This window comes from Spodoptera frugiperda, chromosome 6 (genome assembly GCF_023101765.2).
Source record: "Spodoptera frugiperda isolate SF20-4 chromosome 6, AGI-APGP_CSIRO_Sfru_2.0, whole genome shotgun sequence".
Lineage (NCBI taxonomy): Eukaryota > Metazoa > Arthropoda > Insecta > Lepidoptera > Noctuidae > Spodoptera > Spodoptera frugiperda.
This window is the reverse complement of record NC_064217.1, coordinates 10,880,953-10,896,740: the sequence shown is the minus strand read 5'-3', so window position 1 is coordinate 10,896,740 and position 15,788 is coordinate 10,880,953. Positions and strand designations below refer to the sequence as shown.

Sequence of the window (15,788 nt, the reverse complement as noted above, 5' to 3'; positions counted from 1 at the left end):
TATTTGTTAGGTATGTTTAATTTTATTTTATTTAAGCTTGGGTGGCCAATGTCAAGAATAAATTGATGTTTAACTACCTATTGTTTAACAAATATTTAAAGACCAAACAACATTCAATGCACAAAATTAGACAAAAATTACTATTTTACTTATATCAAAGTATGTTTTCTGACAAGAAGTTATATTAAATAGGTATTCTAATAAACCTACACACAACAAGCACTTCCAAATGACACACACACAATTATTTGATGGCCAATACCCACCCAACAAGAGGTTGCAATAAAAAGGAATTTATTGCGAACACAGTATAAAAACAATAATTGGATCATCATTGATTAACTCTGGCAATTAGTTAGTGATTCCAATTACCGGCTGATTGGATGTGGAGCAATATAAAACAGATATCGGACGAGCCTACTGAAGGCTTAGTACATACATATATTAACTTGGCAAAGCAAATGCTTATTTGTAATGATTTTTTTTATAGAAAATATTACTTTGATTCGGCCTTGTAGTCACCATTCCTTCTCTTCCCGTGGGTGATGTGATAGTCCAACTAAGGGATTACAGATTTAACAGAGACCATTAGGCTATTCTGTGGTTTTCAATTCGAAAGATCGAATCGAAGTGAACTCAATGGCATTCTCGCCCGTCTTTGGTCGACACTATTCTCACAACCAATGACATGGCGGACTGCGAATTCCTTTCGATCTTTCCAATTAAAAGTTACAGAATAGCCCAAAAGGTATCTATCAGCGTTCTCTATAGGTAAACATGAACCATAATCTCCGACAGTCAAGTTTCAGATTGCAGTTTAAAAGGCTTTTAAACTGCAATATGACCGTCGGAGATTATGGCAAAAGCCTCATACATAGAGGAGGCTCAAAGCACAGGAGTAAACTATCACGGACTGAAGGAAGAAGGATGGAAGGAAGAAAGAAAGGATGAAGTACTTTCTCGAATCCCATCAGCTACCATGAAACGTCCAAACATCATATAGGTACACAATGGCCGCCCACGCATGTCACATGGTAACAAAATAATAGACAATCGTCATGACGTAACGGCAACGAAACCGCGGTGCCGTGCTGCTCACAACTGTACAATACACCATGTACGGATTGCAGAAGGTCTATTTTGGAATATGCATGTAGAGTAATATGCTATCAACACGACCTCCTCTACAAAAGAGGGTTTGTTATAATAAGAGGGTTTGACTGCATGGTTAGCGCAATGGCTGGGCTGCCGCGTAACGTACAGAGGGTTCAATTCCCGCACGGAGCAACTCTTTGTGTAATCCACAAATTATTGTTTCGAGTCTGGGTGTCTTGTGTATGTGAACTTGTATGTTTGTAAACGCACCTACGACACAGGAGAAAATCCCAGAGTGCAACAACCACTTATTAAAAAAATGGAAAGTAATTAATATAGGTATTCTGGGTAACCTAGACAGAACAGGAGACGAATATAATTGACCACGTGAAGCAAGATTAAAATTTTTACGTTCATCTAGACGCACCTGACCTCATCATAAACTGAATCTATTCCAAAATAAATCTAGCCTATCACAACTAATACCAACATAAATATTACCAATCAACAACGTTACCATTATTTAGTAAGCTACCACCAAGTGAACCTTCTGTGTATACCTCCAGCGTGTCGTATTACTCCACTATTGTCATTACAAAGATTTGCAACAGTTACTCGAGCCGGCATTGTTCCAAGACAATATGTTTAAATAACTCTCACCCAATGTTCATCTCTGTACTCTTTAATTTACGGACCGAGTAAGGAATATAATCGACCATTACATCTGCTAGTAATGTTATGACGATAGAATGTTAATAGGATGGTGTTTGGCCACCATCTCGTCTTGTGGTAAGTGATGATGTGGCCGACGATGGAGCACGTCTACCTATGAGCAACCTGTTCACTCGGGACTTGAAGACACCCAAGTTGTATTTTGCAGGAAACACAGACTCCGGCAAGGAGTTCTATTGTCGGTAAAGTATAGTGTATATTAATTTAGCATCACTTTTTTAACTTGAATTTATACGCGAAAATGTCCTCAAACCTACACTCTTCATTGTATTACTTTTAAGCAATAATCAAATCTAAGGTCATTCAAAGTTACGAGTATGAAATCACGATGTCTGCTTATTAATTCATCGTAACTCACATGGATGACAAAATCCAGGCTTTAAGCTCAGCTTACGATAAATAAAAAATCTATCTAGGTTACAGAGAACAAAAAAACGGTAAATCCTCTCATAAATCTGTCAGTGTACGCTACACGTATCTTCCACACACTGAATTAACCTCATAAACGAAACGAAACATTAAACGCTTGCCATAAACTTGGTGAACCCGATCTCCCTAATTCCTAAATCTCGAGAATACCTGCGGGAGTGTTCTTAAATCATCACGGAATTAGGCAAAGACCTTCGCTCACACACTCAGCGCCGTGTTTTGAGATCGTCTTAAGCCCAGCAAGCCGCGTAATGGCACAAAATAACGCTACTCGTAAAGTCTGCAGCCCAAGAAATAAAGTTGGAAGGAAATAATTTTAGGATAATCTCAAGCTATTTTGGCTAAATTTTGATAGTCTTTATTCAGTTGAGTGGATTGTACGCACTTACGGCGTAGTGAATAGAGTAGTAATGAATTCTGAAGATTCTGGATGATTAGATAGGCTTGAATCTTTGTTGGAGTCTGTTGTCGCATTGTTTGTAAATGGTATCTTTTACTCCATTATCCTTTATTAGCTTTTGAGTATTTAAGAAACGGATATTATATCATGTGCCCGGACATTTTGGATTAAGTTATACTTCATGCAAATTTTAAGCTCGTAAACATAGTAAGCGTTTCCTCACAGCGTTAAATACTATGTAATCTAGATCAACTCATTTCTGACTTAGTCTTAGTGCTTCAACTGATAATTTCTAGGATCTAACCCGAGGTAGGGCAAGAAATACTAAGGACCTAGGACCTTGGCCATCCTCCATAACCAGAGATGTTAAACAGTTCAATTAATTCTGTCCTTTAGGTCGCACTCAATGTTACTACCACTGAGAATTACAATCAGCCATTGATTACCACACAGCTCTGTGAACCGACTCAAATGATACATTGAATACCTAATGTACCATGACTGATGACTCATTAGTCATCAAGGTGTATAAACACCAACTACACGTGATACTTATTACTATTTACGTCTTTACTATTATTGTATGTTTTCTTTGGAACGTAAATTATGGTTTTTAAACATGTGCAGTTCCTGTGGTAGTAAAAATTCTAATTTGTGATTGCCAATTTTAATTTGCTTCTTCTTCCTGCTCGGTATCCCTATTATTCCCTATGCTAATCTACTTGGAGTCGTTGCTAGTCTTATTTCTCTATTCTCGAATGCAGTCACATCAGACAGTTCCATTTCTTTAATTTTACATATAACTCACAATCCAGATACCGTGCTATTACTAAAAATTTATAATCAAAAATAATTTAATCTACCTATATATCCAATCTGAGTGTTCTTGCAAGGCATTCGCACTAGTCGTCTGCCTTGGGGCACTCCAGCAAAAACTTTAATGAATCACAAATAAAATAACATAAAAATTTCTCCATTCATGTAACTGTAGATATCTTTGACCACATCAATATATCATGAGCACAAGCAATAAGAATGATGATGATGATGTTGGCAGTGGATGATAAACGTTAAAATAAGAGGTAATGACTGCACCGGCCATTAGACACGATGTATGAACAATTCATCACGACACTGCACGCGGCCAATGACGTCATTCCAACAATTATCACTATATCCATCATTTTGTACGACAACAGGATCTGTGTGGACATTGCCTAATATAGGAGCGAGTGACCAGTCAATGGTCATTTTGGTTTTTTGATAACACAAAAAAAACATTTTCCTTCCTGAAGCTAAGCATATTTGGACAATGTTATTATCCTTTCAACGTAATAAACCACTATTACTAAATACCTATGTTACCATTCTTCTGAATTTGAAATCGAAAACATTTTGGCTAACCCAGGAATAACGAGACCCAAGAATTACTCGATGCTTAACAGTTCTTCATCGACCAACAGAGCACTCTTCAAATGATATTCCATAATACCTGAAGAGCCAGGATTCCATGACATTGTCCTCGCCATTGGATACACTAGGAGATGTATCCATATTCATACGAGCAACATAACTATAAGTTTAAGTCGTGGTGCTGACAAGGTTAACCAGTTTTTTGCATACCGATTGTTGTATACAGCGGCCAGGAAGATGAAATCCTTGGAAGAATCTGCTGTACCTACCTACCTACGTAGGTACATACCTACCTACATGTTCAAAGATCCACGAGTATGAAGTGACTTGACAGTTGGATTGCAAATGTTTTTTGAATTTGGTTATAATTGGTTGGATAATTGTATGAGGTCCGAAGACAGGCCTTTTTTGAGGATCTCCACAAGTCGTAACGTAAAGGGTTATTATGGAAATTCTTAGATACAAGTAAAAGGTGAACTGAAATGCTGCAATGATAGTTGTATTGATTGATAGATAGATACTGTTTCTGGAGTCGCAAGTCGTGACAAATATTTGGGAACAATTAAGTACGTTTTTTATGAAGATCGTGAGACGCGTTAGACTAAAACTTCTCCAAATAATACTATTTTACATAACCCAAGTACTTACATGAAATTTGAAAGTAATAGTTCCTACATAATGCACAGATTTAACATACCTACACATACATTAAGACTTTACGAGCAATATTATGCACAATACCTCATCGTAAATATGATAATTCGAGAATTTTCACTCCGAGTGAAATTTTTACTCTATTATTAATACATATTTCATATACAAAATGCCTAAAATTACGTATATTATGTAAATCAGTTCGTTAGGAAGCTACGGAATTTGGCTTTGTGTCCGGTTATAGGCAAGGGGCTCGCCATGAGGACATAAAATGGACGATATATGGAGTTGAAGACAGGCTTGCCCTTGTTGTTACGTTACACCGTTTTGGTATAAAATATCACGTCTTATATTACCGGAATGGACCTAGAGTTGTATGCTAAACTTAGGTTCAAGGATGCTTAAAGAGGCTAGATGTAAGATGAGCTCCTACAGAAGTAGTGGAGAACTAAGGGGAAGTTGGACGTGTTCCAGTTGATAATGAAGTTAATAAACTTCATGGTTATCAAAATTAGGCTGCTTTTCTTCCAGAGATATGCTATGTTACGTTTCTGTGGATGCGTTTGGCATCGCATACTCGAGCTGCGCATCTTCCACGCACAGCTACATAGCTTAGTATCGGTGGAAACGGTCACACAGTTTCACAGCTTAGCATCTTCGTAGCATAGCTACATAGCACATCTCTGGTAGAAAAGCACCATTAAAGGCATAGGTGTAAGTATATTCCACGCGTGTGTTTTGGTCATTCCCCAAAATTGGTTCAAAAACTGAACTACTGGGAATTCTTCAAGAATTTGACGACATGTACCTATTGTATGGTTATCGAAATAGTGTTTCTATAGTGATTCGCGAATTTACACTCCTGTGAGTTGCAACCCTTTGCGATAATATTGACGACCTGTTGCATACTTATTGTATCGCGAGGGGTGATAAACAGCTGATATGTCGTACTTGATTCGATTGCCGGTAATACGATCACAATCACACCTGTTGTTTTCCAAAGGGGTGAGCAGAAGTGTTCCTACTTCTCGTAGCTACACTTTTTACTACTTAAAGCGTTATTTCCACAGAATATTAAACACCAGAAATTGTTGGTTTGAATGTAGGATTGAAAAGAGGAGCTCAGTAGTCAGTAACTTTACACTCACCCCCATCTGACCCCTATATCGATAGGGAAGTCTTAGACAGCTGGTGCCTATTAAAAAGCATTTAAACAAATGTAAACCTAATCTTAATTCTAGAAAGTAAGTTTAGTAATATTCGAAGACCAACAAGAATTTCGTATGGCATTCCATTTCCCTTGTTTATCAAAAACAATTAGATATTTATTTTCGTACGATCTTATCTTAGACACAATTAAAATAAAGAGAGCATTGTGTAGTTTAAAAATACGTATAACAGCTGAATATAGTAAATTCGTGGCCACAGAAAAATAAACACTGCATTAAAGTAATTTCGAACACATTAAAACTCAAACTGCAGTAACCCAGAGGATAGTCAGACAACCCTGGACATTAACCCAAGATCTTACGAAAAAAAAGCAAAGAATCATACTGGTATTAAGACCGGATCCGTCAGTGCTTGCCTTCACATCCCATGTAACTTGGCAGAACGCACTAACTCACTAAGAGACTCCCATTTTAAACAACCACACAATTTTCCACAAACTCTTGTTGGACATAAAAACTTTTTGAACAACGTTCACACTGACAGCAGTATAGCACAGCAACCCATCGACAACTGAGCGCCAATCCAGAATCCTGATGCAAAGGGCAAAAGCCTTACGGAGCCAAGTTCACTCACCTCTCACAAAGCCTTCACTGATACTGTCACTTTAACACCAAGAAAACTAAGTACACCACATATTGTTGAAGGAAACAGATCGGTTCATAACAGGAGATTGTTATTAAATATTATTTGACGATGTTTTAACTGAACACTACACGTAAGTCGTGAACGTTCGCAAACCTGTTACCTTCTTTCTCACTCTAGGCTGTATGGCGTGTTGCCGTGTACTGGCCTACGTTTTACCGTAATGTCAGTTGTTGAGTCATACCGCGGCTCGCGCGCGATGGTTCGTCGATTTAAAAAATGTAGCTGTCAAATTGGTTTTTGAAATTCGAATGTTGCTTTTTGTTTAACAGCTGTTTATAAATTTGTATTTTATTTTTAAATGGCTATTCTTGATGAATAGCACCTAATGTATTAGTTTTAGTTTCATTTAAATGTTATAAGTACAGTGTGTTATTTGTGGGTAGTAAGATGGTTTCGCACCCCTAGTTTAAAACATTTTTTGTTGTAAATGTAAATGTTTTTATAAACATTTCGCAAATTTTAGGACTAAATCAAGATTTTCTTCTCAAAGTTCATTGTTGTAAGCCCTTCAGCAAGACAAAGCAGTGTTCTGACGTCAAAACCGCTTGATTAATCATTTAAAAGTACCCAAGACCGAAGCAACGTCTCTAAATATGGCAACACTAAAAATATAACCTCAAAGGCTGCCATGTCCGAGCGAAAACGCGGCGAGCGCGTTCAAAACCACGAACGTCGAATACAGTTACACGTCTCAATGTGACAAGGTTCCATAAACGTTGATACTCAACGACATTACAACCGTGTCATAATAACACACATTCGTTGTTTTATAAGCACAATACGGTCGGTGGAATGACGTACTGAAACTTATTCGTTGGTGTTAGATGTTAATTAGTTAAACGAATTTGGACTTTAGTGGTTTGGGATAAGGTTGTTGGTGAAGTTTGGAGTTAGTAGTTGCATATTGGTTTAGTTGCAGAAGCCATTCGGACTGTAATCATATTACTGCAGTAGGTAGGTACGCACAGTACTGAACGTGGGGCAGCATACATTAGGAAATGTAGTTTCGCTTTCTAGGTGGCTTTTTCTTTTAATATATGGGTTATTGAGTAATTAGTTGAAAGTGTCTAGACGCTGCAATAAATGTATGAATATAATTCTGTATAATATGGAAAATGCGGTAGCTGGAATTAAATTCAAATAGGATAAAAATCTAAATAACCTAGTCCAAGTGTATGTCTTTCATAATACGATACATTACTTTGTCCATTCATTCTCTATTAACACTAAACACAATCCTTAGCAAAGAACTACACTGTAAAATACTTCAGCATTATTAACCGTTTCATAAATATTTAAAGCCATTTCCAGCTATTTCACTATTGCCTTATAAAATATGCATCGCGCCCAGGTGCTCGCAACAGAAAGAATCCGAGCCATTTCTTATTTACAGCTCGACTCGCATCACTGTCAAATGTATCATAATCCATACTATACAATAGTACCTACTACCTATTTATTATAAACTGCGAAAGTGTGTGTGTATGTTAATTTGTCCGTCTTTCACGGCAAAACGAAAAAACGAATTGACGTGATTTTTGAAAAGAAGATAGGTAAAGAAATTGAGAGTGACATAAGTTACATTTTAGCCCTTTTCCAACACCACACTTTCCTAAAATAGGGTGTAGAAGTGTGTATGGAGGATATCGCGATTTTTTTTTTCATTTCATTATAATTTTCCGAAACTGCGGACAACATAACAAGTTACCCCTCCTGCACAAGGCAGGACAGAGAACGGGGTGGTTTTTTTAGTCAGTAAAAGAGTCTGACACTCCCTTTCACCCCACATAAGGCGGGAGAAGTCATTGGATGATTTTCCTCCCCTCAAAAAAGGTACTTTATAATTTATCAGCCACTATTATGAAACGACTAATGAACAAATTGTTTTACCATGAAACTTTTTAATAGAATTCATTATAAATACATATTTCTGATTTCATATTACACTAGCCATGTAAATAGGTAGTTGCTAAGTGCTGAAATATTTGCGTGATTAAAGATATTTCAGTATTTTCCGTGAGTAAGAAAAACTATGATAACGGTACATTGAATCAGTCAAATACTTGTATTTGACTTTATGTTCATGTATAAACATAAAGTTAGATTTTATGTATTGTTAATTAAAAGGCAATTAAAAAGAGTTTTGCCAACAAAAAATTGTCATCAGATCTTAAGATCTTCAGCTTTGTGTGATGATCGATCTCAATATTAATTACCTACTGAATTCCAGAATTTTTAGCAACCGAGTTTATTTCTTAATTGATACAATTTAGTTAGCACGAGTGCATAATTTTTTCGTCAGTTTAAAAAGGGCCGAGTAATACTTTGCCCGACCCTGGAATCGAGACCCCCTTCACGGCAGTCGCACTTACAACCATTTGACCAATGAAGTGATTCGTGGATCGGGTAAATTACTAGGCTTTTTTCGGCTTTTCGAAAATTTCTCAGTAGTAGCATGGAGTTTGGAATTGTAGGCAGCATAATTATGTGGTATATTCGTATCTATCCACTTTCACATAGAATCTCAGCGACGTGGTAACTGGCCAGTCGTAATGAGAAGTAAATGGCTCCATGATCCAGCAATTAGACGCAGGCTTCACAATTACACGGTAACGCACACATGCATATAATGTAGGGGTGTAATGTTGTCCAGTTGAGTGCCAGATGCTTGTGCCAAATTGTGCAGAAACCTCAAGATATGTTCAGTTTTCTGGATTTTATGGAAATTATAATTATGCAACGCCACGCCTTTTATCCCCGAAGGAGTGGACAGAGGTGCACATTACGGCGCTTAATACCGCTATACAAAGTACACGCACTATTAACCAATTGTGTTATAAAGTGTTATGTAATAGGGGTGAGCCTATAAGAAAAAAACAAATTCTAATTATAAGTTTTTTCAGCAAGCAAGCTTTCAACTTGCTCTTGCCTTTTCACAATACAGTCAACTTATACCTGTGTAAATTAAAAGGAACCATCCATATTTTTCTAGGTGATAAGTAAGTTATAAACAAAGTTATACTTACGTAATTTGGTCTCACTCCTTCGTTTCACACGCAGTTTGATGACACACGATGAAATGCACTGTGAACAAGGAATTATTACAGTTTTTGATGAAAATTTTCAAGGAGTTTTCCCTATTCTAATTTTCATTTAGCTGATAAAAGTTCATATGCTAAAAATTCGGTGACTTTAAAGATCCACTAAAATTCGAAATGCCAGTTTGGGGCATTTCGGTAGCATTTCGGGACGTTATAAATATAAATTATGATTACTTTAGGGGTCTACGGCCGAAGATAGGTTAGTTAAGGTTATTTATTATTTATTTTCAGCCATGATCGTCCCATTGCAGGGTAAAGGCCTAGTTAAGGTTACGAGATCAAAAAATGTTGACACTTTAACTTAAGAAAATAGATTTAGAGAAATCATCTGATACCAAAAACCATCATTAGGTCAATAGCGAAATTTCTCTATCACAGAAAACATCACTCAACGATATCAAAGAACGATTGAATGCAGGGTCCAAAGTAAAAAGGTCCTATCAACGGAACCAGTTCACCAGAAAGTGGAGAAAACAGATGCGCTGGCACTACACCATTTAGATCGTCATTTATTTAAGTACCCAGCTATTTTCCTACGGGCTCCCCTCGCGGAAGGGCGGCAAGAATGGCCCAATGGCTACCTCTTTAAAAATAGATTGATTCAACGTTCACTTAGTGCGTTCTCTGGCGCAAAAATATCGCTGTGGTCGGGAAAACTTGACTTGGGTCTGTGAAATATTTTGTATGGGGTTCACAGTTTTTGAAAAAAGGTAAATCTATACGTAACTGCTTGAGTGTTTCAAATGCTCATCTTTATTTAATTTTTTGGCACAGTGGATTGGTAAACATACAATATGAAATAACCGCAGTACTTATAAGATTACCGATTTGGTACTTTATGGTTAATAAAATAAAAGGTATTAAATAGTTCTACTGACTAAAGATAGGCTTTTTTTCTTTTATATCTTCTACGTCTTAACAAAATTACGATCAACTTAAAAACTTTAACGGATTGCTTTGCGATTTTCACAAGTAGATACATACAGTGTTTCTTGAAAAAACTTACTTACACTTGATAACGATTTTGTTCAAAAAACAATCGCTAAAGACTGAGTTAAGAACAATTGATGTGTTTGAGTACGACAATTAATCTTAAAAAGCAGTATCCAGGATCACTCACCTCATGAATATGACCCAGCACCTCCGCCCTCGACATGTCTTCGAGGCGAGTCTCGTTCACATCCATGATCTCGTCTGCTAACTCCAGGTTATCCCAATTACCAGCTGATGGCGAACCTGCAAGATAAGAATGTGTGTTTATTCACAAAGTTTTTTTATAGATTAGGGGGCAAACGCGCAGACGGTAACCTGATAGTAAGCCATCAGCGCCCATGGACACCCGCAACACCAGAGAAGTCACAGGTGCGTTGCCGGCTTTTTAGAAAGGAATACGTTATTTTCTTGAAGGTAGTAAAGTGACCTTATAGGACTTTAAGTCCAAGATACTATAAACTAAAGAACTTTAGTGGTCAAGAGAGCCTTTATCGTGTTTATTGAGTAGGTAGATTTGTTTGCAACTGTTTGCACATTCATTGCAGTTAATTTATCTAATTAGAAAGTTGATTATAATATTTACGATATTGCAAGGTTTTTGGCAGACAGTTTGATGTCGTCAGAATCTAAGTGGTTTTTAGTTTGAGGGGCAATCAACCGATGGCTTCTCTAGCCTTGGGTGAGGCGAGAGAGATTGTCAGACTCTTACTGCCTAACCCAAAAGATTCGCTCTTGATCACTAAAAAAAAACCACCCCGTTCCAACTCCTGCTTTTCGAGCCGGAGCCCCGGTAACCTTTTACGTTGTCCGCAGCTCCGGTTTGTTTTAAAACCGACCACAGTAAAAGGAGTGTTAACTCAGAAAAATAGAAAAGCTTTTGTAACTCGTATTTTTTCAACATTCGGCCACAGTTTTCAAAGTTCTTTATAAAAGTTTGAGGTGTATCCACAATCCGGAAAAGGGTTTGAAAGAAAAAGTAAAAAGCGCGTTAAAAAGAGGACCTTGTCCTTACTTTGCCTTATTAATATTGTTTTGAAAGGAATAATGGGTAGATTTTAAGCGTACCTAAGGTAGGTTAAATGCTTAGTAGTGGTCCTGTGGCCATTGAAAGTTAAGATAAGATTTAAAATTTTGTAAGTTGGTTGTTTCCATGGATTGGGATGTCTTCAAAGTTAGAACTTTCAATTTTATTGTAAGTAAAACCGACGTATTTTTGAAAGATATGGTATTTGAATTGAATATGGAATTTGTATTTGTAAAGTATTAGTACATACGTGTTTATTATAATTCCTATGACATACCTATTGTGAATTTTCAGTTTAACTATCAAGTTAAGTTATATGAATTGACTTTTCACTATATCGGACAACGCTCCCATATTATTAACTATTATCTACCTACATATTATAAAATATATTTACCTACCTAAGTACATAATACTAACGAAACTATCGCCATTCTACATTTAAACACGCTATCGTATTGCAATGCAATCATAACACTACATCGGATACATAAATAAATAAAAAACACAACGACTCTTTAATTTCTCTTTAGAAATATACATGGCTAGAATGAGACAAAATATCTAAAAATAAGAAAAGTCTATGTAATGTTTAAAACAAAGTAACGACGTGGTCCTTAATAGGGCGAGAGGACCAAACAATGTCTAACATTTTTGGGCGCACGATCGACTGAAAACTAAAGAGCTCCTAGATTTTTGTCTTCTCTGCTTACACTATCTACAGTATAATATAAATAATGTATGTTTAATGTTAAATGATATGTTGAAAATTCAACGTTAGCTACAAATAAATAAGTATTCTATTCATTAAAACCTTTAACACTTTCAGACGTCGCGTCATTTTCAGCGACATAACCTAGCAAAAAAGAAACTACCAAAATGGCTAACTTTTAAAATAAACCACTCAAATATAAGACTTAAATCTACAGAAATTAAGGTTTAACTTTATATAAAACTTGTACTTACCATATAATTTAATCTTATTATCCTTAGTTTGCACTACGATGATAACATATCCCTCTAAATCAACAGATTTGCATTTCACTGTTGTCATTTTATCAATCGCATTTATCTGCGTGGTAGGTGCGTTAAAAGTATTCATTTTGATTTATTATTAAACTATTTACTATGTCTAAACACAAAATAGCTATGAAAAAGACTCATTCACGCCCCCGTCGTACGAATCAATGAATATTTTTTTAATTTCATGCCAACGTTTACGCCAACGCCACTTCAAACACAGCCCACTTTTTAAACAATTATTCATTTTTATTATTTTCCACATTCTTTATTTAAATCTAACCCGGAGATAGTAAATCGGCCATCATTATTTTTGATTCTCACTCTTCACGAACTGAACACTTGGAACATCTAAATTAATAATATCACAATTTATCAATAAGTCTGTATTAACGTAATTTCACATGATTTTAGTGTATTGTCGAGGTACAGGCGAATATCAGAGCATTTTCCCCGTGACAAGTCACGTTATGGTGTTTAGAGTCAACGCGGTCGGTTTATCACGTTCCCTGAATGTTTATTACATTTTTCTATTCACGTATACATAAACTGAGGGATTTTAGATACTTATTCGGTTATTAATCTAATATTTAAGGCGTATCGACGTGTTTTTGAGAGTGAAAACCGGTCCCACGTCCGCGGGCTGGGTGGTCGCCGCGAATGGATACGACTATCCCATTTTCGCGCGATCAATAATGCTCCCTACCCAGCATCCCTTCAGACTCCCACAGACTAGCGTTCTATTTTCCCGTTTCTTCTTATCAAGGCGTGCATGTATTTCTAGTACACGAAAATGGTTGGGAAATGATTATAAAATATCAAAAAAGATTATGAAATTGAAAAAAAAAAGATATAAAAAGTTTGACAAAAAGAGATTTCACAGGTCCCACCGAGATTTGAACTCGGATCGCTGGATTCAAAGTCCAGAGTGCTAACCATTACACCATGGGACCGCTTGAGAGAAGTGATGAAATTACTGTCCAATACATTATTATTACAATATAGAAAAAAGAACGTTTATTAAGATAACTATTATAATTAATTTTAACAAAATTTTCAACAAGACCACTGGAAACGAAGAAGTATTATATTTTTATATCTGTTTTCTACTACGCGATAGATGTGAGATGGCACTGCTGTCATCTTGTCCTAATATAAGTTTTGGTAAGCGCCATCTAGAAGTTATACAAGAAACTAGATGTGCCAATGTATTTAATATGTTTTGAAACATAAAATAATTAGTTCAACAATATAAAAGTCCCATTTATTACAAATTATTAACCGTTAAAAAAATTTCTCTTAAAAATAACTATTTTCTACAAAATAATTATTGGTATGCTTTACAATTTTTACAACTAGCAAGTATACATTTGTATTATCATCTAGCAACACCACTTGTCAGTTTGTCACTGACTTCGCTACGGTATGGTTGTCATTTCGTCCGTCTATCAAAGAACGTGATAGATGAATGGAAAATAATTAACTTTATCGCAGCGAAGACATCTCTCGTATCTCCTCGAAACATAACGTCGCGCGTGTAACAACACCTAAGTGATTTTATAAAAGTGCTCGCTTCAACACAACACCGCCATGATCGATGTTAGAAACAAAGATGGCGGAATAATACGGTGATCATAACCAAACGCGTTGTTTTGTCGTGTGTAGCGTTATGTGCTGTAGTGGGCGGCGGCTGCAGCAGTGTCGGGGTGCGTGAGTGAGGAGGAGAGGCGCGATGGGGGCGCGGCCGGGGTGATGCCGCCGCGGCCAGCGGCCGGCCGCGCGGCCATGGCGGCCGACAGCGAACGCCCGCCGCTCGCTCTCTTCACCGCTGTCTACGACTATGTGGCACAGGGAGAGGATGAGCTTTCCCTGCGTCGCGGCGAGATCGTCGAGGTGTTGTCCAAGGACGCCAACATCTCCGGCGATGAGGGCTGGTGGACGGGAAAGATCGGCGATCGCGTCGGTATATTCCCTGCCGTATACGTGACGGAGGAAGACCCCCTGGCCGTGGAGCCGCCTCGCGTCTCCTTCTCCGAGCTGAAACTGGAGGAAGTGATCGGGGTAGGCGGCTTCGGGAAAGTGTATCGTGGCTATTGGAACGGTGAAGTAGTAGCGGTGAAGGCGGCGCGTCAGGACGCGAACGAAGATATCGAAGTTATAAAAGAGAGTGTGTTGCAAGAGGCGAGACTGTTCTGGGTGCTGCAACATGAGAATATAGTGTCGTTGAAGGGGGTCTGTCTGGGGGAACCGAACTTTTGTCTGGTGATGGAATATGCGCGCGGTGGGCCTCTCAACCGAGTGCTATCTGGTCGGAAGATACGGCCGGACATCCTGGTGGACTGGGCCATTCAGGTGGCGCAGGGCATGGCGTACCTTCACGTTGGCGCGCCCATGTCCCTCATCCATAGGGACCTCAAGAGCTCTAACGGTGAGTTCCTTAATGTTATTATAACTTGGCAAATAAGAAAAAACTTATAGAATACAGCAGATGTTATACTGTTGTTATCATAGACTGAATTTTATTTATTATATTTAGACATTATATGCTTGATTACAATTTGTATTATTACAAGCCTATTGTATAATTTACTCCTTCGAGTAATAGTGAGCCTGAATGTTATTCTCTTTTTAGCTGATTATAGGAAGGATATTGTTTTACTGCAACAATTGTAATTCCATAGAATCAATTAATCATTCTACATTTCTATGGTAATTGGCAGTAACCAAAATAGTATCATAGTTTCTTTAGTTTGATCTGAGATTTTGTTGTTACGGGCAAGTTAAAAGACTTGTTACAGTTAATAGTCTACCTGTTAATAGACTTCCTGCTTCAATTTTCTTCACAACAAAGGAATTGCTTCCTGATCTACCTATCTTGGTTATCTTATTGTTCAAATGTCATTAACCTACATCATTATCAGTTGCCTAAATATCCTTGAAACTTTAACCTCAAGGTTACAAGCACAGCTGTGTTATCAAAACGGAAACCGTCCACATACCAGTAGATAACACTATTGACTTACGGATACCTTTCCCAATAACTGTCTCTGCC

General features: G+C 37.3%; 2 protein-coding genes and 1 non-coding gene across 9 annotated transcripts in view; 1 reads left to right on the top strand and 2 right to left on the bottom strand.

The window, feature by feature from the left end:
• LOC118267599 (protein PALS1) overlaps positions 1 to 13,404 on the bottom strand; it is a 152,987-nt gene extending 139,583 nt beyond the window's left edge. For 2 of the 5 annotated variants that reach the window (XM_050694260.1, XM_050694261.1), the window contains exons 1-3: positions 12,683 to 13,404; positions 10,820 to 10,935; positions 9,625 to 9,682 (exon numbers count right to left, since the gene is read on the bottom strand). In XM_050694260.1, coding sequence (XP_050550217.1) covers positions 9,625 to 9,682; positions 10,820 to 10,935; positions 12,683 to 12,818 — 310 coding nt within the window. In that variant the 5' untranslated portion in view covers positions 12,819 to 13,404. Of the gene's footprint in view, positions 1 to 6,277; positions 6,441 to 6,526; positions 6,727 to 9,624; positions 9,683 to 10,819; positions 10,936 to 12,682 lie in introns of those variants that run through there. The other 3 variants (XM_050694265.1, XM_050694262.1, XM_050694264.1) reach the window with 3 other exon arrangements.
• A 213-nt stretch (positions 13,405 to 13,617) lies between these two features.
• Trnaq-uug (transfer RNA glutamine (anticodon UUG)) lies at positions 13,618 to 13,689 on the bottom strand. Its single transcript has one exon. It is a non-coding gene; the product is annotated as a tRNA-Gln (tRNA).
• Positions 13,690 to 14,126: 437 nt separating this feature from the next.
• Positions 14,127 to 15,788, top strand: part of LOC118267386 (mitogen-activated protein kinase kinase kinase 11) — a 53,492-nt gene continuing 51,830 nt past the window's right edge. For all 3 annotated transcript variants that reach the window (XM_050694259.1, XM_050694258.1, XM_035581312.2), the window contains exon 1: positions 14,127 to 15,164. In XM_050694259.1, coding sequence (XP_050550216.1) covers positions 14,489 to 15,164 — 676 coding nt within the window. In that variant the 5' untranslated portion in view covers positions 14,127 to 14,488. The remainder of the gene's footprint in view (positions 15,165 to 15,788) is intronic.